Source organism: Budorcas taxicolor, chromosome 15 (assembly GCF_023091745.1).
Source record: "Budorcas taxicolor isolate Tak-1 chromosome 15, Takin1.1, whole genome shotgun sequence".
In the NCBI taxonomy this organism is placed as follows: Eukaryota; Metazoa; Chordata; class Mammalia; order Artiodactyla; family Bovidae; genus Budorcas; species Budorcas taxicolor.
Window position 1 is genome coordinate 59,998,796 of NC_068924.1, and position 24,234 is coordinate 60,023,029.

At 39.0% G+C, this 24,234-nt stretch overlaps 1 protein-coding gene across 1 annotated transcript in view; it reads right to left on the minus strand.

Annotated features, from left to right (window-relative positions):
* Window positions 1–24,234, minus strand: part of DCDC1 (doublecortin domain containing 1) — a 428,530-nt gene that overhangs the window by 223,252 nt on the left and 181,044 nt on the right. The window contains exon 9 of the mRNA XM_052652176.1: window positions 17,898–18,068. Coding sequence (XP_052508136.1) covers window positions 17,898–18,068 — 171 coding nt within the window. The remainder of the gene's footprint in view (window positions 1–17,897; window positions 18,069–24,234) is intronic.

The following is a 24,234-nucleotide window of genomic DNA, read 5'->3' on the forward strand; positions in this document are numbered from 1 at the left end:
TGATGGCATAAAGAAAAAAGAGGTGCTTTAGTGTTTAAGCAAAAGTTTAGTTGCTTAAGTAAAAGAAATCTGTCCTCCACTAGTCATTCATATAATGTGTTGTGTTTTTTTTTCTCTCAATTTCTATAGAAGTAAAAATTCCCCAAGCTGAAACTGTATGAGATTCTGCTTTTGTTAAGGCCTTTGTTTTTAAGGTCTATATCACCATGCCTAAAAAAAAAAAAAAAAGAAGTATTCTATTTATTGGTTTTCTTCTTTTGCAAGAAAAGTATTTTTATTTCCATTGCCCAATGTCTAAACAAAGGTAGCTCGCTAAGTAGAGTTTATATAGGAAAATAAAAAAATATCTTTATTTTCCTACTGCCTAATCCTGGGCTTAAGAAAAACCAACTGCTGTATTAGCATCCTACTGGTACTCTGCATGCCATCACCTCCTTATAGTTCTAAAAATAAATTCTCACCCTTAAAGTAGGGTGAAGCAAAAAGCTAGCTGAGGCTAATCCTGGGTCCCAAGGAATAAGGCAATAGAACCTAAAATATAAGTGACCCAGATCATTTCAAAAAAAATGGCAGCTAACAACTATTGGAAAAAAAAAAAATCCATAAATAGGAATTTACTTCTACGCCCAGTTGCACAGAGTTTCAAGGAGGAGTGTTCCATGAATGACTTTCTTTCATGTCAACATGAACTTTTCTTCAGCAGAATTAAATTAGGTTAATGTTAATGTTTCACTGTAATGTTGTTAATTCATTCATTCAAAAAGTACTTATTGAGTGACTACTATGTGCCAATCACTGCTCAATTGCTGAATACATACCAGCGAACTAAGATTCCTGACAGAACAAGTTAGTAAATCATTCAGCATGGTCAGAAAACATCAGGTCTTGTGAGGCCTGAAGTTTATACACCTTGGTGGGCCTTCTTTAACAAAATGGATGCAAAATTACAAATGCAAACCTAGATATAAAATATTCATTTCAAATGAGAAATCACAATTTACACATATTACAAAGCTCATGGATAGCAAAAAAAAAAAAAAAAAAAAAAGGACAAAATCCAGAGAAAGTTACAAAGTATTTTCATTAATTTACTATCCAGTGCATGTTTTTTGGCTGAACTGTCTTCTATCACCTTTTCATATGATAATCTTCTAACATTCTCTGTAAGAAGAATAGGAAGATAACTCCACCTTCACTCTTGCATGGTTAATCAAAAAAATCATTATTGATTAGAAAAATGTCTATAGATGTCACAGCTTGGTTGATCATTTCATAAAAAATTTTAGGATTGATGTCAAACTGGGAAAAACTTGATTAGCTTGCTTTACAATATGAGTTGTAAAATGAGGAAGGCTTTTCTACAAATTACTTGGCTTTGTTAATTTCACACCATGTTTTTCCTCCACCACCCATATACTTCTGCTGACAGGCACTCTAGTTCACAGTAACAAAAAGCAGTACACTCTATGGCCAGCAGGCAGTAGCCATCTTCCTAGAAGCTCTTCTCGTGCCAGGGTGGCTTAGCACTACCTGAACAATACAGGGAAGTGACTGCAAACCACTAGTTACATCTCACTATGCCCTGGTGGCTCAGATGGTAAAGAATCTGCCTGCAGTGCGGAAGACCTAGGTTTGATCCCTGGGTTGGGAAGATCTCCTGGAAGAAGGCATGGCAACCCACTCCAGTATTCTTTCCTGGAGAATCCCCATGGACAGAGGAGCCTGGCGGGCTACAGTCCATGAGGTCACAAAAAGCGGGACACAACTGAGTGGCTAAGCACAGCACATGCTCAAACTAAATGTTTCCTCAATTCAGTTTCCCCCAGCCAGGTTTCAAAAATGCCTGCAGTCACTTCAGCTCCACCTGGTACAAGGGAAAATGTTACAGAGATGAAGTCAGGGTGGAAACAGACAATAGTCTCAGTCAACTGTAGTTAACATATATTTGCAAATTGTAGAGAAACATGTCCATTGGTAGGGCTTTTCCCAGGGTTTTGGAAGGGGCATAGAAAAGGGGCCTTGGAGCTAAGGTTTCATTGGCATCATGGTAAATGTATCTCAGGATGGGTATGAAGGTGGTAGTGCAAAGAGAAAGTGTTAGTCACTCAGTCATGTCCAACTCTGGGATCGCATGGACGGTAGCCCACCAGGTCCCTCTGTCCATAAGATTCTCTAGGCAAGAATACTGGAGTGGGTGGCCATTCCCCTCTCTAGCGGATCTTCCCAACCCAGGGATTGAACCTGGGTCTCCTGCATTGCAGGCGGATTCTTTACCATCTAAGCCACCAGGGAAGCCCAGAAGGTGGTAAGTGCTATGAAGAAGAAAATGTAGCAGGGAAGGGATATAACACCTAGGATCAAGGAGAAGGCGTGGTCACTGTAAGACGCAGGCAATCAGAACTAGCCTTCAAGATAGAAAATATCTGAATAAAGATTTGGAGGTGAGGCAGCGGTCCAAGCAGAGAGCTGGCAGAAGAGCAATGGAGGCAGGAGAGGCTAGAGCAAAGAGACTAAGGCACGGACCTGCCCAATGTTCCAGAAACCACAAGGAGACCTGTGTGTTGGGAGCAGAGTGAGAGAGAGGGAGAGTAAGTAACATGAAATTAGAGGGTTAAGGGTGGGCAGCAAAGCCGGGGATCTTCAGAGGGCTTGGAACAGAGTGGTAATAGGATCTGACTTAAAAGGAGCATTGTGGCTGCTGGGTGGAGAGTAGACAGTAGGGAGTAAAGATAATCTGAAGGGTGAATGACGGCAGCTCAAACCAGAGTGTTAGTAATGGACGTGGCTATAAATGATCCTTTTCTGTTGTTCGTTCCAGAGTAATTTGTTTATTCGCGGGGTTGGGAAGTAAACTTTGTAGCTAGGCTAATATTTCTAAAGTACAATGTCTGTATTTATAGGTGTACATAAATCAACTTAAGTATAACTTCATATGCAATATTTGTGAAGGCACAAAACAAACTATAAAAAGAACAATGTTTACTGTGAAGATTTTATAGAGGCATGACCAAACCGTAAACTATATGGGGGGAAGATAACTTGAACAGGAAGTTTAAGCTGACGTAGTTCTTTGACCACTTTACCTGGAATCATTTATGACATCTATTTAAGGACTTATATAAGGCCTATTTCAGTGCCTTTATTAACCCTTAGTGCTATATGCCTGGTTAAGAGTTAGCTGTGGAGGGAACAAACTCTCCATAACTGCTGGGCAGACCACCTAGGAAGCTCTTCTGTGCTTGAGTGGAAGGCCAAACACCTAAGCTTTAAAATACCTCAGGATGTAATGCTGTCAAGAGGCGATCATAGGAAAATGTCACTGCCATGCATTGCCTAAAGTTCAGAGGCTGTGCAGTAACATGATCTCCGACTAGGGGTCTGGTGAAAAGCAAAGGAATATAAAATAGCCCCATAACACTATGTGGCATATTTCAGGTGAAATAATTAAATAGATGGGAAAAAGATTAATTTACATGTTGTCTTGGGTTGGGGTCCCCTGAAAACACTCTGAGACCAAGTTTTACCTGCATGAAGTTTCCTTCAGAGCATCCTCGGGTGCAACAGGGAACAGGAGTAGGTAGATGCGTCAGTCGCTCAGTTGTGTCCGTCTCTACAACCCCATGGACTGTAGCCCACCAGGCTCCTCTGTCCATGGAATTCTCCAGGCAAGAGTACTGGAGTGGGTTGCCATTTCCTTCTCCGGAGTAGGTAGGCGGGGAAGGCAAACTGTGATGCAGTTGCAACAGAGGCCTCTGGGGGGAGCTCTAGAGCTGGGATGGCCCTTCAGAGTTATTCAGAAGTGAGGCCAGGGAGTAAGGCTTTGCACTGCCCATCAATCAAATAGAGGATGCAGACTGCCCTCAGGGGATTAGATCAGGATGCCTAATCTTCAGAGAAACAGCAGCCTTACAGAGAGGGCAACTGTCCAAGAAGAATGTAGGTGTGGCAATTGGAGGTGAAGGATGTGTATCTTAGATGTGAAGAGGGAACCCAAGTAGCCTGGCATGACATCCACTACACACAAACACAAAAATCCAGAATGTAGAGTACACACACTTTTAAATAGCTCAATACTGAAAGCAACTGGATTTTACCGGTGAGTCTCAGAGACCTTAAGTGACATGCCTCAGGCAAGTCTACTCACAAGGGGCAAGGAGATCTTGCCTGGGTCAGGAAGATCCCCTGGAGAAGGGAATGACAACCCACTCTACTGTGCTTGCCTGGAGAACTCTATGGACAAAGGATCCTGGCAGGCTACAGTCCATGGAGTCACAGACTCAGACTGAGTGACTAACACACACACACAAATAATACATATTAGTAACTAGATCACAAGGCTCAGCATTAGATTCCCAGAATTTATTCATCCTATGACTGAAAGTTCATACCCTTCCATCAATATCTCCCCATCCTCCACCCCCCACTTCAGCCCCTAGTATCCACCATTCTAGGGTCTGTTCCTACAGGTTTGACTTTCTTAGACTCCACATATAAGTGATACACAGCATTTATCCTTCTCTGTCTGACTTATTTCACATAGCATAATAACCTATGTTGTTTTAAACTACAAACATCAACATTTGCTATTATATCTAAGATTAGCGATCTAATAATATGAAACTTAATATTAAAAAATTTAAAGCTATTTTATAGTAAGCATCACTAACTCAATCATCATGAATCTGAGCAAACACCAGGAGTTAGTGGAGGACAGAGGAGCCTGGCAGGCTACATACAGTCCATGGGATCACAAAGTCTCAGACACAACTGATTTAGCGACTAAACAATCACAACAACATTTTATAGTAGAAGTTTTTAACCTAAGTCAAAGAACATGAAAATTAAAATTAAATATTTTTTTTATGTGAGAAGCTAATTAGCCACGAAAAAAATCTTTATCCAATCAGAATTCAAAGTCATTTTTAGAGATAGGAAATTAACTCTAAGTGAATTAACATTATATGTACATTAAATCAAATAAATGCGCTGTTAACATTTTTTATTTTTATAGATTTGAATAATAGTTTTTAAAATATCCACACTTTCTACATTTTCTCAAATGCATGTTATCAATCAACTGTAAACATGTCTAATTTTAATATTCAGATAAGGATATGATCACAAAACAAATATTGAAATTATGAGATTTAGGCAATGAGAAATTAATAATGAATTAGCATGTTTATACTACATATAGGAAAATGTGTTTTAATGCCTAACAGAGATATCACTAAGTAGTATTTAATAGATAAGGAGCCAGTACATTTGTCCTAAGAAATGAAAATGCACTTATGTGAAAATAAGTTATATAATTGTTAAACTTCACCAGTCTAAATGGTACCTGGATCAAAAATCAAATAACTTTTTTTTACCCCCAGAAAATATATACTTTAAAATATAACTTATCTTAATATATTTACACTTTACAAATAACTTATTTTAGATTTCCTTTGTAAGTTACAGCACAGCCCACCGTTGAGAAGATATAAAGTGGGTGACTACCTATGGTGTAGGGCTTTGGGGGTGGGCCAAAAGACTCTAACCCCAAAATACTTGTTCCAACTTGTCATTACTACCTGAAATTCCAGTTAGAGAATTGTTCTTTGTCATAATTAAAATACCACAGCTCTATGAGAAAAAATAATGTTCAGCCTTATTGGTTATTGACCTTTGAGGCTATGATGTTCAGCCTTGGCTTTCTGGAATTCCTCAGAGTGCCTGGGCTAGGGCTGGTGGAGAGGGGAATGAGTGCGGGGAGTTGTGGTCCCCAGTGGGAGATCAAACCTGATGAGTGAGTCTGTGGGGGCAGCCACCATCCTGGCTTCCAAAGAAGTAGATCCTACTTTTATCTGCTTTACATAGCACATTCCAAGAAAGAACTTTGATTTAAGAGGGGGGGAAAAAAAAGGTTTGAAAACTATCTTAGCTTGGAAGAAAGTGTGGTACGCCTTTTTCCTGAAGAAAGAGTGGTACCTGATAGCCTGAATTGGGGGTTGGGAGTAGGTATGGAAAGGGACCAAAGATGAGAAGGCAGGCAGGATGGCCCTCATCAGCTTCACAGTGGGTCTGTGGTCTTTTCCTTTAGCCACTTAAAGTCACATTTCACTGTTTTGTAATAATTTGTTTTTAAAGGGCTTTCCCCCAACCCCATTTTTGACAAGGTAAAATTTCTAAAACAAGGTGCAAAATATTGTCTCTTTGTATCCATTACAATTCACACTAAATTCAATATATGTAAATGTTCAAAATTATTTAAAACAAGGTAAAAGTGTTTGTCTGTCATGTTTTAGGCCAAGTAATTTTAATAAGACCTTTATAAATGAGAGTATTTCACAGTGAAATGGAACAAAGACTTCACTTTTTTAAAATTTATTTAGTGCCTAAAATTATAGTTAAATTGGATTAAAATATCAGGTTGTGGGTTCTGTCAGTAGCTGAATATAATATGACATATTATATACCAGACTTTGGAAAGTAAATATTGTTTAAAAGTTCCTGGGCTCAATATATTTCTTCTCAAGGAAAATAGGGGCTTTTCTGATGAGAAAAGCATAGTCACATCCCCCCAGATTCTATTCTACTAAGATAATGAATATTATACAATTAAATATGAGCCACATCATCAGACTTCCAAAATTCTCAGCCTCAGACATCATATTCTCATCTTTTAGTTGAGTATATGTTTTTTTAATGCTATTTGGTTTCTTTTTTATATATCAAATATGCCTGTAAAACTAATTTTCCCCCTAATGGGAATAGATACTCTGAGTAACTAAAACCTATGCAAAAGTTATTTGTCTAGAGCAATCCATTTTTATTTTTTTAATTCATTTTTATCATAAAACATTATCAAAACTGTAGGTAAAATCTTAAGTTGGAAGAGATGCTTCACTTCATTTGTACTTATTAGAAAAGCTGCATTCATTTCTACCTTCAGACGATGCTTGATAATATTCATGGTGACTCAGGCTAACATAGATGTCAGTGGGTAATCTAGGGGACGGGAGCATATGTAGGAAGTGGATCTCAGTGACTTGAGCATCTCAAACACTGTGAAAAAGCTAATTGAGAGGTAAAAACAAATTAACTGCTATGGAGAAGGACAATCTCCCTGAGAGAGAGAGTGCGCCTGCAGCACTAAGGTTCAGTGGTTGCATTTAGTCTGTGTAACTGCTGGGACAGTAATCCAGCTCTGGCCTGTGGACTTTCCCTGCTGACTGCCCACCTGGCAATTCTCTGGGCACCTTCAAGGCTGTCAAGAACTGCACAGGGAAAGCCTGTCTCATTACAACAGCTCTGCATGTGAGCTTAGATACCGCCCAACCAATTGCTCTTCCCAGATTTTGATACAGACGCAGTTTTTCAGTTTTTCTCTTCATTGGGTCTAGGAAGGGAAGATTGGATCTTCCTGCACACAGAGATTTAACCTGGTTGCAGGTGCCTGTCAGGAAGTAGGCTACGGTGAATATAGTGGTATCACCCCTCCCGCAATAGGCCACAAAAAAAAAAGAAAGAAAATAAGGCAAGATGGAAAAGAGTAGTGGAAAGAAAAGAAGGTGAGATATTTCAGTGCCTACTGTAAATGGCTATTCATGAGATGTTGGTAGGTATTCATGAGTCTCAAGTTTATTTGCCTTCAAAATGGGTAGTCCGATATTTGCCTTCTTAGTGAAATCTACATATGAAAACTGATTATCTCCATCACATCTTGTCCAACATTTTATAAATGTTCTTGAAGTCACAACAATAACATTGAATATTCCAGTTATACTACTCTAGACACAATTCCTTTGAAAATGAAGTTTTTAAGTTGGCATGTTTCACTACTTAGAGCATATCCTAAATTTGTTGTCCCCCTGTTTACTCAAATAATGTAGGTGATATAACAGAGCAGCTCAGAAATTCAAAAACATATACTGGATAAGTGGTTTAACAGAAAGACAAGGTTCAAGGAATAAGGACATAATAGGGATACAGAACAGTGATGACACCATACCAAAAAAAAAAAAAACCTCATCACTTGACTTCAGTTATCTCCTTTTACTCATTTAACTGTTCCACAGATTCTTAAATATTTAAATAAACTTTCTACTAAGCTTTATATATGATTATATATGGATATATACAGTGAGAAAACTTTCTCTTTTTTGAATGATCACCAAACAGAGTGTGCTGTGTGTGCTAAGTCACTTCAGTCATGTTCGACTCTTTGTGACCCTATGGACTGTAGGCTCTTCTGTCCATGGGATTCTCCAGGCAAGAGTATTGAAATTGCTTGCCATTTTCTTCTCCATCTTCCCCACCCAGGGATTGAACTGCATCTCTTTTGTCTCCTGCATTGGCAGGCAGGTTCTTTACCACAAGTACCACCTGGGAAGCCCACAAAACAGAGTATAAATCTCAAATGTTTCTGGGTGCCGTTGTGCCTTTGATAGAGCAAAATCAAGTCTCCAAAACATAAGAAATGCCTGGAAGGTATTAAGGATCAAAACTAGCATCTTTTTTGTTATCAGTTAACCACTTTCTAAATATAAACAAACCTGTAAGTTAAAACGAAACTGGAGTAAAAAACTGAGCAGACCTACACATTAATGTTATCATCTTTGAAAGGTGTCATATTGTTCCAATTAAATAATCATAGACTTGAGCTCAGAAGGTGTTCCAGGTCTCTCTGCCTCTTCCCACTGTACCTAGCACAATGCCTTGTGGACATATGTATTTAATAATGTATGAGTTTACCGGACGATTCATTTAAAATTTTCTTTTATTCTGTAATTGGAAGAATAAAAATTGTTAGATACATACTACCTAGAGGAGGCTTCCATGGTGGCTCAGACAATAAAGAATCTACCTGCAATGCAGGAGACCCGAGTTTGATCCCTGGGTTGGGAAGATCTCCTGGAGAAGGAAATGGCAACCCACTCCAGTATTCTTGCCTTGAGAATCCCATGGACAGAGAAGCCTGGTGGGCTACAGTCCATGAGGTCACAAAGAATAGGACACAACTGAGCGACTAATACTTTCACTTTCACCTAGAAGATGAACAAGGTGCTGGACAAAGTCATTTTTTAAAAGTAAATATCTGAATTATCTCTTTTTAAAAACCTAAATTTTTCATGCTAGGGAAGAATATGATAACCAAGCAATATAAAAATATAAATGCTAAAAAAAATCTCCAAATCACAGACCTCTGATTCTTGTTTTTAACAGGTTACTAAATCCCACCATATTTTGCTTGCTCACAGCTAGAGTGGATTCATGTGAAGTTAGTGAAAATTAAGCTTCAGTACCCGTATCTTGCTCCAGTTCTGAGTGCTGGGAGCTACAGAGCATCAATATATAGGGTGGAGAAGCCAGAGAGTAATCAGGGAATATTTCTATGTAAGAATGTCTGATAAGCTGCATTAACACATCTCAGAAAAAAGGATCTGAATCTCCAAGTCTCTATTAACCTGGTGTGATTTATTTTCTCAACCTAAATAAATACCCACTTTCAGGCCTAATTTTAAAGAAGCGCCTCGTCCCCAAATTTTACAGAAACTGGCTCTGCCTCTACTGGCAGTAAATGGAGCACTAACCATAGATGATCATTGACCAGCTGTGTATGAAAAGCACTAATTTCAGCGAAAGGACTTCCCCGTACCCATCTTTCGCTCACTCCCTGTGTCTTCTCCCACCTACTCACACATCCCACACTTGGCTCATCAATTCCCAGTCAGATCATCCACTTTTCTACTAGCTTTTCCACCCACCATCCCCTACAGATTTGCTAATACCCCTTCCTATCAATTCTTTCTTTCCTGCTCTCCCAGGGAAATGCTAACATTTCTGACAGCATCTCCATGGGGATGAAGAGGAGGAGGAGTTGCAGCGAAAGAACAGGACTGGGAAGGCAGAAGTCACGGAGCCATGGCTGTAGCAGATGTTCTTATACAGCCTGAAGGTGATGGCAGTGACAGGGGCTGTGAGGTAAAGAAGGTTTGGAATAGTAAGCAATTGCTCCAAAAGCTTGTTACCTGAAGGGCTTCATAAATTATGCCACAAACTGAGTGTGACCACTTAAGGCAAGGACAATAAGAAATCTCATCACCTTAAAAGGTGTTAAGATGTGATGGAAAGAAAATGTACCAGAATACAAAAAAGGTGCACACTGTGGTTGTGACTACACGTGAGTGCAGATGGAAATGATTGCACAGGTCATATAAGGAATAATGTGAATATAGGTGATATAACTTTTTTCTAAAATTCTTCTAATGTTGTGTTTTCAATTTTTTTTTTTATACAAGGAACTTTCCCATGGCAGGGGTGGACTTCAAAACCTAGACTGTTCTCAGTCTTCTGTCTTATACATCTATTTGAACTTGGTACTGTATTATGCAAAGATGGAACTGAGGTAATGTGCAACATTGAGTGTGTCTTTTTAAAAAATGATTGTCTAATATTAAGATCTAACCAAAAGCTGCTGCTTTTAAATTATCAATGAGAGATATGATGACGAGGAGAAGCTCAGTGAAGAAGTGAAGGCAACCACACACAATAAGAAAAAATGCACCAGGGGATTTTTGAATCACTCTCTGCCTACAGCTCCTAGTTGAACACCTAGAAGCTCTAGAAGATGATGATGACGTCAATATATTATGTTTGGTTCTTGAAGCTGAGCCCTGGGCTCATATCTGCATTCAACAGTAATGTGAATCATCAAACAAAGTAGAAAGATATTCATTCTGGTCCCATCACTTCATGGCAAATAGATGGGGAAACAGTGGAAACAGTGACTGACTATTTTTCTGGGCTCCAAAATCACTGCAGGTGGTGATTGCAGCCATGAAATTAAAAGACACTTACTCCTTGGAAGGAAAGTTATGACCAACCTAGACAGCATATTAAAAAGCAGAGATATTACTTTGTCAACAAAGGTGCATCTAGTCAAGGCTATGGTTTTTCCAGCGGTCATGTATGGATGTGAGAGTTGGACTATAAAGAAGGCTGAGCACATAAGAATTGATGCTTTTGAACTGTGGTGTTGGAGAAGACTCTTGAGAGTCCCTTGGACTGCAAGGAGATCCAACCAGTCCATCCTAAAGAAGATCAGTCCTGGGTGTTCATTGGAAGGACTGATGTTGAAGCTGAAACTTCAATACTTTGGCCACCTGATGCAAAGAGCTGATTTATTTGAAAAGACTCTGATGCTGGGAAAGACTGAAGGCAGGAAGAGAAGGGGACAGCAGAGGATGAGATGGTTGGATAGCATCACTGACTCAATGGACATGGTTTGGGTGGACTCCAGGAGTTGGTGATAGACAGGGAGGCCTGGCATGCTGCAGTTCATGGGGTCGCAAAGAGTCAGACACGACTGAGTGACTGAACTGAACTGATTCATTCCAATTCACTGTTTTATCAAGATGAAGAGAAAAGGGGGGAAATAAGTTTTACTAGAGCCACGGCTTACAGTTATAAATGGAAAATGGACTGATTGATTGATTGATATATCATCTAACAGTCTGCAAAGCTCATGCTACAGATGGAATAAAGTTGTTTATAACTACAAAAGTCCTGGCCTTTGCACAAAGTGACTCAGAGGTAACTGGGCTAGAGACAGTGCTCCAAAAAAGGGCAGCTCATTCACACTCCATGGAAACAGTTTGGCCAGGCTACTGATATGAACTGATTCTGGAATTAACAGAGGACAGTATGCTGCTAGGACTCGTGCTCAATATCTCTCCAATTGGAAATAGCAAATTCTCTTCACCTAGAGAGGTCTTCCCTTGTGGCTCAGCTGATAAAGAATCCACCTGCAATGAGGGAGACCTGGGTCCAAACCCTGGGTTGGGAAGATGTCTTGGAGAAGAGAAAGGCTACCTACTCCAGTATTCTGGCCTGGAGAACTCCATGGACTGTATAGGCCATGGGATCACAAAGAGTTAGACACAACTGAGTGACTTTCACTTCACCTAGAGAGTACGAAAAAACTCCTCAATTCTAAGAGATTTGCAGTTCTGAATACTTAGGGTATACTTTGCTAATCCAGTTTTGTCTCTACTACCTGGCTATTTCAGATATAAGAACTAGTTTAGAAAACTACAGATCTCAATGTCTTTTCCAGCAGTCCAAACATCTACCCCCAAAAATATGGGGGTTGGAGGGAAAGGAGAGAATACATTACTACAAATAATACACAATAGTTTAGTTATAATGTTCCATTTAATTATATATGAGAAACATGTCAATCACTTAGGCCATCCATGACCAACTTCCCTTTCTCAACTAATTACTGGAAACTCCTCTATGCCCTGTACTGCACACGACCCTGCCTTTCCCCACTCAGTGGTTACAGGCGGTTGAGTTGATGTCAGGGACCTAGATAAGGCTGGACTGATGCAAACAGATTCTCTCTATACATGATTTAAACTAGGAGACACAAACACTCTACTCAAATGAGGATGACCATTTAAACTAAAAAGTTAGGGCCAGAACAACAACAAGGGGCCACAATTTTCCTCGTATACAAACAAAGGAGTAAAAAGAGAAAGCCAGCTTGCAGAAAGAAAAGAGAAATTTCAAAGCTCAGAAAGATGAGGAGAGGGAAGATCATAGGGCTTCAGGAGAAAGAGGTATGGAAAAGAAATTACTTTCTTGTGAGAATCAGCTGTATTTCCTGGTTTTCATTTCTGTGAGATATCTTTACATGTTTTCAACAAACACTCCGTTTATTTGAAATGGTTTGAAAGGGTCTGTGTTGCAGGTAATTGTTTTCCTGTAAACACAGTATATCTATCATAGAGCTGGCTGGAAAAGACGAAGCTCAACAAAGGGGAGAAATAAAATGAAAGTTCCCTATACCCTTCCTGGCACAGCTCTGACAGGGAAAGGCAAATGTTGAGCTCTGAAACAAAGAAGTATTGTTTGCAGGAATCTTTGGTTTTGTGTTGCTTCATTTTGTTTTTTCATTATTTTTTTCCTTTTTTAATTGAAGCATAGTAGCTCAGATGGTAAAGGATCCACCAGCAATGCAGGAGACCAGGTTCAGTCCCTGGGTTGGGAAGATCCCCAGGAGCAGGGAATGGTTGCTGAGTGCTCAGTCGCTCAGTCATTCTCCGGGCAAGAATACTGGAGTGGGTTGCCATTTCTGTCTCTAGTACCCACTCCAGTATTCTTGTCTGGTGACTCCCTTGGACAGAGGAGCCTGGCCGGCTATAGTCCATGGGTCCCAAAGAGTCGGACACAACTGATTAAACACACACATACACACACAGTTGACATACAACTTTAGTTTCAGGTGTACAACATGGTGATCTGATACATATACATTATGAACTCATCACCATGATTAAGTTTAGTACCCATACATCATCATATAAAAAAGGTATTGTAATACTATTGACTATGGACTTCCCTAGTGGCTTGGACAGTAAAGAATCTACCTGCAATGCAGGAGACACACGTTCTATCTTTGGGCTGGGAAGATCCCCTGGAGAAGGGAAAGGCAACCCACTCCAGTATTCTTGCTTGGAGAATTCCATGGACAGAGGAACTTGGCAGACTACAGTGCACAGGGTTGGAAAGAGGACACGACTGGGTGACTGACACACACACACACATTGATTATATTCCCTATGCTATACATTACCTCCCCGTGGTGTATTTATTTAATAACTGCAAGTTTGTACTTAATGCCCTTCATCTAATCTGCCCAGTCCCACACAACTCCCACCCTTTTGTAACCCGCAAGTTTGTTCTCTATATCTAAGTCTGTTTTTGTTTTATAGATTCCACATATCAGTTCAGCTCACTTCAGTCACTCAGTCATGTCCGACTCTTTGCGACCCCATGAACTGCAGCATGCCAGGCCTCCCTGTCTATAACCAACTCCTGGAGTCCACCCAAACCCATGTCCATTGAGTCAGTGATGCTATCCAACCATCTCATTCTCTGTTGTCCCCTTCTCCTCTTGCCTTCAATCTTTCCCAGCATCAGGGTCTTTTCCAATGAGTCAGTTCTTCACGAAACTATGAGCCATGTTGTGCAGGGCCACCCAAGACGGACGGGTCATGGTGGAGAGTTCTGACAAAATGTGGTCTACTGGAGAAGGGAATGACAAACCACTGCAGTATTCTTGCCTTGAGAACCCCATGAACAGTATGAAAAGATTCCACGTAGAAGTGAAACCATGTAGTGTTTGTCTACATGTCATTTCATTTAGCAAAATGCTCTGTGGGTCTATCCATGTTGCTGCAAATGACAAGATTTCATTCTTTTTATGGTTGAGTAACATTCCATTGTGTGTGTGTGTGTGCGTGTGTGTGTGCGTGTGTGTGTGCGTGTGTGTGTGTATGCACATATAATATACACAAAACATCTTTATCATTCATCTATCAATAGATACTTAGGTTGCTTCCATTTCTTGGCTATTGTAAATAATGCTGCAATGAACATAGCAGTGCATATATCTTTTCAAATAAGTGGGTTGTTTTCTTCCTTCAGATAAATGCCCAGAAGTGGAAGTGCTGAATTGTATGGCAGTTCTATTTTTAACTTTTTGAGGAACTTCCATACTGTTTTGCATAGTAGCTACACCAATTTACAATTCCACCAATAATGTTCGAGGATTTCTTTTCTCCATCATCCTCGTTGACACTTGTTTTTTGTTATCTTTTTTATAACAGCAATTTATGACAAGTATGAGGTAATATCTCATTGTGGTTTTGATTTGCATGTCCCTGATTAGTGATGTTGAGCAGCTTTTCATGTGTCTATTAGCCATCTGTATGTCTTCCTTGGAAAAATGACTATTCAGGTTCTTTGCCCATTTTTTAATTGAATTGCTTGTGTTTCTTGACACTGAGTTCTTTATATATTTGGATATTAATCCCTTCTTGGATACATCTTTTGCAAACATCTCCCATTCAGTATTTTTTTTTTCATTTTGTTGACAGTTTCCTTTGATGTGCAAGAGCTCTTCTGTTTGGTGTAGTCCCATTTATTTTTGTTTTTGGTACTCTTGCTTGAAGATCTCCAAAAATATATACTGCTAAGACTAAGGCAGCACGCAGGAAGCATAGTTCTTCTATGAGTTTTATGGCTTCAGACTGTAGGTGCAAAATGGCAGCCTGGATCTGTAACCAAGTCAGAAATCAGCAAAAGAACTACTGGACTACAGGAACACTTGACCTTGATGTCTTGAACATCACTTCCTAAACCTTTAGCTGACTAGCACAGACTATAAGAGATAAGATATTAAGAACAGGTGGCAAGAATACACAGAAGCACTGTACAAAAAAGATCTTTACGACCAAGATAATCACAATGGTGTGATCACTCACCTAGAGCCAGACATCCTGAAATGTGAAGTCAAGTGGGCCTTAGAAAGCATCACTATGAACAAAGCTAGTGGAGGTGATGGAATTCCAGTTGAGCTGTTTCAAATCCTGAAAGATGATGCTATGAAAGTGCTGCACTCAATATGCCAGAAAATTTGGAAAACTCAGCAGTGGCCACAGGACTGGAAAAGGTCAGTTTTCATTCCAATCCCAAAGAAAGGCAATGTTAAAGAATGTTCAGACTACCACACAATTGCACTCATCTCACACACTAGAAAAGTAATGCTCAAAATTCTCCAAGCCAGGCTTCAGCAATATGTGAACCGGGAACTTCCAGATGTTCAAGCTGGTTTTAGAAAAGGCAGAGGAACCAGAGATCAAATTGCCAACATCTGCTGGATCATGGAAAAAGCAAGAGAGTTCCAGAAAAACATCTATTTCTGCTTTATTGACTATGCCAAAGCCTTTGACTGTGTGGATCACAATAAACTGGAAAATTCTGAAAGAGATGCGAATACCAGACCACCTGACCTGCCTCTTGAGAAATCTGTATGCAGGTCAGGAAGCAACAGTTAGAACTGGACATGGAACAACAGACTGGTTCCAAATAGGAAAAGGAGTACATCAAGGCTATATATGGTCACCCTGCTTATTTAACTTCTATGCAGAGTACATCATGAGAAACGCTGGGCTGGAAGAAGCACAAGCTGGAATCAAGATTGCCGGGAGAAATATTAATAACCTCAGATATGCAGATGATACCACCCTTATGGCAGAAAGTGAAGAGGAACTAAAAAGCCTCTTGATGAAAGTGAAAGTGGAGAGTGAAAAAGTTGGCTTAACGCTCAACATTCAGAAAACAAAGATCATGGCATCTGGTCCCATCACTTCATGGGAAATAGATGGGGAAACAGTAGAAACAGTGTCAGATTTTATTTTCTTGGGCTCCAAAATCACTGCAGATGGTGACTGCAGCCATGAAATGAAAAGATGCTTACCCCTTAGAAGAAAAGTTATGACCAACCTAGATAGCATATTTAGAGACATTACTTTTCCAACAAAGGTCCGTCTAGTCAAGGCTATGTTTTTCCAGTGGTCATGTATGGATGTGAGAGTTGGACTGTGAAGAAAGCTGAGCACCAAAGAATTGATGCTTTTGAACAGTGGTGTTGGAGAAGACTCTTGAAAGTCCCTTGGACTGCAAGGAGATCCAACCAGTCCATTCTGAAGGAGATCAGCCCTGGGATTTCTTTGGAAGGAATGATGCTAAAGCTGAAACTCCAGTACTTTGGCCACCTCATGTGAAGAGTTGACTCATTGGAAAAGACTCTGATGCTGGGAGGGATTGGGGGCTGGAGGAGAAGGGGATGACCAAAGATGAGATGGCTGGATGGCATCACGGACTCGAAGGATGTGAGTCTGAGTGAACTCCGGGAGATGGTGATGGACAGGGAGGCCTGGCGTGCTGCGATTCATGGGGTCGCAAAGAGTCGGACACGACTGAGCAACTGAACTGAACTGATAAGAGATAAATGATCATCTGTTTATCTTGGAATTAGATTTCCCCAAAGGTCAATTTCTACATGGTAATACTCTCATTCAAAATGCAAACAAGGAATTCTCCTAAAGAAATAAGTTATAGACAGAAAATGTAATGTTTACCATGTTACTTGCAGAATAAGCCTGACTATTAAGGGGAACTGTAGAGATAAAGGCTGATCAAAATACAATTATTTTGAATGTTAATAACACTCAAATTTAAACATAATCAGAAGGAAATAAAGAGTTGCAGTAATGGTTCTTCAGAGGGAAACGTGCTTAGGTTAATTTAATTTTACTAATTATAGTCTTTCAAAATATGAGATATGAGATTATAGAGCAATCTTAACTTGATATTCTTAATATGGATACACTATTATGATAAAAGTATTTACCTAAACTTCCAGTACAGAAACCACTTTAGCTGAGTATGAATTATTTTTTTCTCTTCCAAAGATGCAATAGCAAAGAGTAGTCTAGGACATTTAGCTATCTTGTCCTGACAGATAACCAATTCACCTTGTTTCCCAGTATATTCTGAAGTATTGATTCTACCAAGTGAACTCAGACATGTGTCACACTTATCCAATACAGACCTTTTTCCTGGGAAATGCAGTTTGAACATCAATCAGTCACCTGGCCTTTCACCTCTAATTCTTATTGCCACTGTCTGTCAATTATTAAAGCTTGTCCATTTCTCCAAATAAGTTATTTTAAAAAACTGAAATACATAGTGACTCCTGTGAAAAATATGTTTCTTAGAAAAGCACATAAATGTTCAATGATTAAATTTTTCATTAAAATTACTTCTCTGGGTTGAAAACTAAAGTTTATAAATCCATATTTCAAAGACCTCTAGATATTTTCTTCTAAAACATAGTTCCTCAATGGTAATATTAGCACTTGTAATCCAAACTGCAGTTTGAGGAAGACAACACAAAAAGAAATTCAAGCTGAGTGGCATTGTTACAAGGGTCTCCAAATGGAGCAGAGTGTTTTGTCTCTGTCTGAACCCATTGATAGTCACAGAATGACACCCACCTTGAGCTGCAGGCCTCCTGGGATAAGAGTGTTTGCTGGAAGGCTTTTAATGTGTTGGTAGACATAAGAGGAGAATTGCTCCTGCTCAGCCTGTAATTGGGGGCCAAGTTTAGAGAGATGACCTCTGTTGCTTTTGATAGCTGTCTGCAATTCATCAATCAGCCTGTTCACCTGAAGGGGTTAAATTACAAGCGTTGTTAGCAAGTAGTAATTGTTGATGTCACACCTATTAGATTTTTGAGTGCCTAGTTTGATGTGGGGGTAATGACTTCAATATAAGAATTTGAGCATAGATCTATGTTCAAGTAAAGTGAACAGATGATACATACATTCCTTCATTAACAAATTTTATTTATGGAAAGATTTCTAATTTAAAAAATATGGAACAGGTACCTATTTACAATTGCTTTCTAGATACAGAAAGAAACATATACATCTTACAAGTTTGCCAAGGACTTTTAAGCTGCTTAACAGAATAAGACCACTCTAAGACTTTAAATAATCAAATATATGTATCAATGACAATATTTAATTCTATTTTATATACTTTCCTATCTAGAGTATTTTATTTTGCCATCTGTAATTTACCTTTAAATTTTTAATACATATGTTAACTTTATTAACATTGTGTGGGCCTTTTAAATGAAACAATTTATTTTCTTCCTTCCAAATGCTTCAAAATATCATTTTCCAAACTTCATAAATAAATTTTTCAAAATATCCATACTTCAAAGACAATATTCTGAATATTCTAGACAATATTTTGAATATATATATTTCAGAATGATGCATAGAATTTTTTCAGAAATAGCAAAGGTTTAGAGACATTTACCCATTGTATTTAAATTTCTCGATTTCTAATCAACATATTTAAGAGACACAAACTTGACTTATGGATTACTAGAAACACATGCAGAGGACTCAAAAATAGTAAATTAATATTTTAATCCATATAGTTAGTAAATTATAATCATTACAATTCTTTGACTTTTCATTATGCTATATAACCTTATATTCTAATAGATTGGATTCTTACATAAACGTTGATAGATATAGGGTAGTGACCAAAAGAGATGAAAAGCAGAAGTTCAGTGTATCCATGACTCCTAAAGTGATCAAATTGGACCCATTTAGAGTTATGAATGACTCTGAACAGGGCATGGACTTTTTGAAATCTTGAGTTAAAATCCTGACTCTTTCATTTGCTGACTGAGAGATTTTAAACATGTAATAAGACCTTCATCCACAAGTGAGGACTAATATTGACCTTACCATACTAAGAATTAGATGTCAGACTTTATTTTTGGGGGCTCCAAAATCACTGCAGATGGTGACTGCAGCCATGAAATTCAAAGATGCTTACTCCTTGGAAGAAAAGTTATGACCAACCTAGATAGCATATTCAAAAGCAGAGACATTACTTTGACAACAAATGTCTGTTTAGTCAAGGCCATGGTTTCTCCAGTAGTCATGTATGGATGTGAGAGTTGGACTATGAAGAAGGAGGAGCACCGAAGAATTGATGCTTTTGAACTGTGGTGTTGGAGAAGACTCTTGAGTGTCCCTTGGACTGCAAGGAGATCCAACCAGTCCATTCTGAAGGAGATCAATTCTGGGTGTTCTTTGGAAGGACTGATGCTAAAGCTGAAACTCCAATACTTTGGCCACCTGATGTGAAGAGGTGACTCACTGGAAAAGACCCTGATGCTGGGAGGGATTGGGGGCAGGAGAAGGGTATGACAGAGGATGAGATGGCTGGATGGCATCACCGACTCAATGGACGTGAGTTTGAGTGAACTCTGGGAGTTGGTGATGGACAGGGAGGCCTGGCGTGCTGCGATTCATGGGATCACAAAGAGTCAGATACGACTGAGCGACTGAACTGAACTGAACTGAAAGAATGGACAACACAGTGGCTAACCTATATAGTCTCATGTACATGTTATATTATTACAGTGTTTACATTTTTAAATAGAGTAGTTTTCTGCATATTTTTACCTGTCTTTCTTGCTCTTGAAAGTATCACATAGATTCTCAACCTTACTTCAACGTCCACAGGTAAAATAAGAAGTCGTTCTTCAAGAGTCTCTCATGTACTGACAGTTCATTCTCTTTCTGTCTCAGCTAAAAATATGGCATTTGTCCAACCAACTCTAATGTTAAGTCAATGATTTCTATCCCTCCCACAAGAATTTCAGGAAAGTAAATGAAAGCAAGTTTGTACTGTTATCCATATGATTTGAATACTTACTTTTCTATTTTGCCTAGTTACTTTGAAACCTCTACATACAATAACGATATTATGTATATAAACGTATATAATACTCAACTATATTTAACTTTTCCCAAGAATGATGTTAAAGTGCTGGACTCAATATGCTAGCAAATTTGGAAAATTCAGCAGTGGCCACAGGACTGGAAAAGGTCAGTTTTCATTCCAATCCCAAAGAAAGGCAATGCCAAAGAATGTTCAAACTAGCACACTACTGCACTCATCTCATACGCTAGCAAAGCAATGCTCAAAATTCTCCAAGCTAGACTTCAACAGTATGTGAACCGAGAACTTCCAGATGTTCAAACTGGATTTAGAAAAGGCAGGGGAACCAGAGATCAAATTGCCAACATCCATTGGATCATAGACAAAGCAAAAGAATTCCAGAAAAACATCTACTTCTGCTTCATTGATTATGATAAAGCCTTTGACTGTGTGGATCACAACAAACTGTGGAAAATTCTTAGAGATGGGAATACCAGGCCGCCTTATCTGCTACTGAAAAATCTGTGCACCAGTCAAGAAGCAACAGTTAGAACCGGACACGGGACAACAGACTCATTCCAAATTAGGAAAGGAGTACGTCAAGGCTACATATTGTCACTCTGCTTATTTAACTTATATGCAGAGTACATCATGCGAAATGCCAGACTGGATGAAGCAAAAGCTGGAATCAAGATTGCTAGGAGAAATATCAATAACCTCAAATAGTCAGATGATATCACTCTTATGGCAGAAAGCAGCCTCTTGATGAAAGTGAAAGAGGAGAGTGAAAAAGTTGGCTTAAAACTCAACATTCAAAAAATGAAGCTCATGTTATCTGGCCCCATCACTTCCTGGCAGATAAATGGGGAAACAATGGCAACAGTGACAGACTTTATTTTCTTGGGCTCCCAAATCACTGCAGATGGTGACTGCTTACTCCTTGGAAGAAAAGCTATGACAAACCTCAGCAGCATATTAAAGAGTAGAGACATTACCTTGCCAACAAAGGTCCATCTAGTCAAAGCTACGGTTTTTCCAGTAGTCATGTATGGATGTGACAGTTGGGCCATAAAGAAAACTGAGCCCTGAAGAATTGATTCTTTTGAACTGTGATGTTGGAGAAGACTCTTGAGAGTCCCTTGGACTGCAGGGAGATCAAACCAGTCAATCCTAAAGGAAATCAACCCTGAATATTCATTGGAAGGACTGATACTAAAGCTGAAACTCCAATACTTTGGCTACCTGATGAGAAGAGCCAACTCACTGGAAAAGACCCTGATACTGGGAAAGATTGAATGCAGGAGGAGAAAGGGCAACAGAGGATAAGATGGTTGGATGGCATCACCAACTAGATGAACATGAGTTTGAGCAAGCTATGGGAGATGGTGATGGACAGGGAAGCCTGGCGTGCTGCAATCCATGGTGTTGCAAAGAGTTGGACATGACTGAGCGACTGAACTAAACAGACTTTAGAACTTTAGAAGAATTTTAGAAGCATTATATGCATATAAGAAAACTAATCTAAATTATTCCCTTTTTTTTGGGGGGGGGGTGTTTTTCTTATTTTCCCCTATGTGACCAACCACTTGCTTTCTTTAAGCAATGCTTTCTTCTAAATAAAATGTTGGCAAACTTCTTTGTAAGAGCCAGATAATAAATATTTTCAGTTTTGTGTTAAAATGTCTCTATCAAAACTTCTCAACCCTGGGGACTTCCCTGGTGGTCCATTGGCAAAGGCTCTGTATTTCAAATGCAGGGGCCCCAGGTTCAATTCCTGATCAGGTAACTAGATCCTACATGACACTTCTAAATATTCCACATGTTGCAACAAAGATAGAGAATCTGTTGTGCCACAGCTAAGACACAAAGCACCGAATAAATAAATAAATATTAAACAAACAAACAAACAACCATTTGACCCTGCAGCTGTACTTTGTAAGCAGCCACAGACAATATATAAACAAATTCACAAGGCTATGTTCCAATAAAACTTTATTTAGAAAAACAAGCAATGGGCTGGATTTGGCCCCTCGGCTGTAGTTTATCAACCCTTCTTGTAAACACATATATTTCCTGTCCTTCCTTGCTTTTCTTATAAGTAATACTCTGGCCCAAGTCTTCATCTCCTCATCCCCTCCCATTACTGGCATTATCAAAATAAATACTGAGTGGTCCCTGTCCTAATCTCTCCCTCTCTAAACCATCCTGCCATCTCCACCTCATTAATCTACCTCCAATATTATAATGAACCTTCCAAGTAGCTCCTTCCTCCCCTCCTACACTTCACCTACCCTACTGCCTTCTTCATCTTGCTCTTCAAGATTCAAGACTTTTTCTTACTTTCTGGAACAAATTTCTATGCTTCCCAAATACAGTTAAGTCTATAAAAAAGTTGCAAAACTTAAGATATGGCAGTGATAACTAATGCAATTTTAGTCAATGTTTTCATCTTTATCTTTACCATACTACCTTCTAGCAGTATTATCCTCAAAGATGATGGATAATAGTATCTATCATACCAAAGCTAGAGACCAAAGCAGACCAGGTGACTTGCTCTTACAGTTATCTGACAAAATTAAATCTAATATTCAAATGCTACTTGAGCTTCCCAGTAGAGTAAAGGCAGTGGTAAAGAATCTGCCTACCAATACAGGAGACACAGGAGTTGGAGGTTCGATTCTTGGGTCAAAAAGATCCTCTGGAGAAGGAAATGGCAACCTACTCCAGTATTCTTGCCTGGAAAATTCCATGGACGGAGGAGCCTGAGGGGCTATAGTCCATGGGGTCACAAAGAGTGGACAAGACTAAGCATACACACTACTTCTGGAAAGCACCGATCCTCTCTGAACCTGTACCTGGTACCATATAATTAAAAAAGAAACAACTTTATGTAGTCTTCAAAATATACTAAGCAACATGCAATATATTTTGCTAGTCAATAATACTTCTCTCTTTAATTTTATATACTGTACCTAATGCTATAGCAGGAGAAGGCAATGGCACCCCACTCCAGTATTCTTGCCTGGAGAATCCCATGGATGGAGGAGCCCGGTGGGCTGCAGTCCATGGGGTCGCTAAGAGTCGGACATGACTGAGTGACTTCACTTTCACTTTTCAGTTTCGTGCATTGGAGAAGGAAATGGCAACCCACTCCAGTGTTTTTGCCTGGAGAATCCCAGGGACGGGGGAGCCTGGTGGGCTTCCGTCTATGGGGTCGCACAGAGTCGGACACGACTGAAGCAACTTAGCAGCAGCAATGCTATAGTACGCCATAAAAAGAAAAAAAAAAAAGGAGGACTTTCAGGTTTGATTTGAGAACATTTTTATACATGACTGGCTTTACTGTCACAATTCATAGCCTTTCATTGATAGGGGATTTCATGTGACATCAGAAATCAACCAACCATACAATTGATGATGTCATTTGCATTCTAAAGGGCTATTGGTTAGAGCCTTAAAGTTTCATTTCCTATAAATTCTTTGTTGCTTCAAAAAATTTCTCTATCATTTTTGCTATTTTCCTTGGCTGTATGATTATCTGTTAATGTATGTGAAGCATAATTATACTAATTATGACCTATTTTTTAATAACTTGAAATTGTAAAATAAGATGCCATAGCAAAGCTTAACTTACATCTTAAACATAGGAGAACACGTATCAAGAATTCTGCCACTGATGTTTTGATGAAGTTTCCATCCAATTTTATTCAAACTTTGTTACTTTACATATTTATAAGGCCTTTTATTCTGAAAGTGCTACATTTTTTCTCAGTTATTATGATAACATGTCATGTTACCCTTAAAGATAACACTATGCATGAAATAATTCATATACCAAAATTGAGTAGGTAAAACAATATTTCTGAATCATTTTACATAACACGATTTTTTTTTCAAATCACAGATGTTGCTAAAAAGGGGAATATCTTTAAAATTCTTCATCATGAATCTTTTTTTTCGTGCAAATCCCTTTTTTTCTCCCTCTCTACAAAGGCAATGTGAATGAGGGTAAAAAAAAAAAGACAAAACTTGACCTTTTGTGATCCCAGCATTAATGGGTCTGTTCATAATTCAATCTAT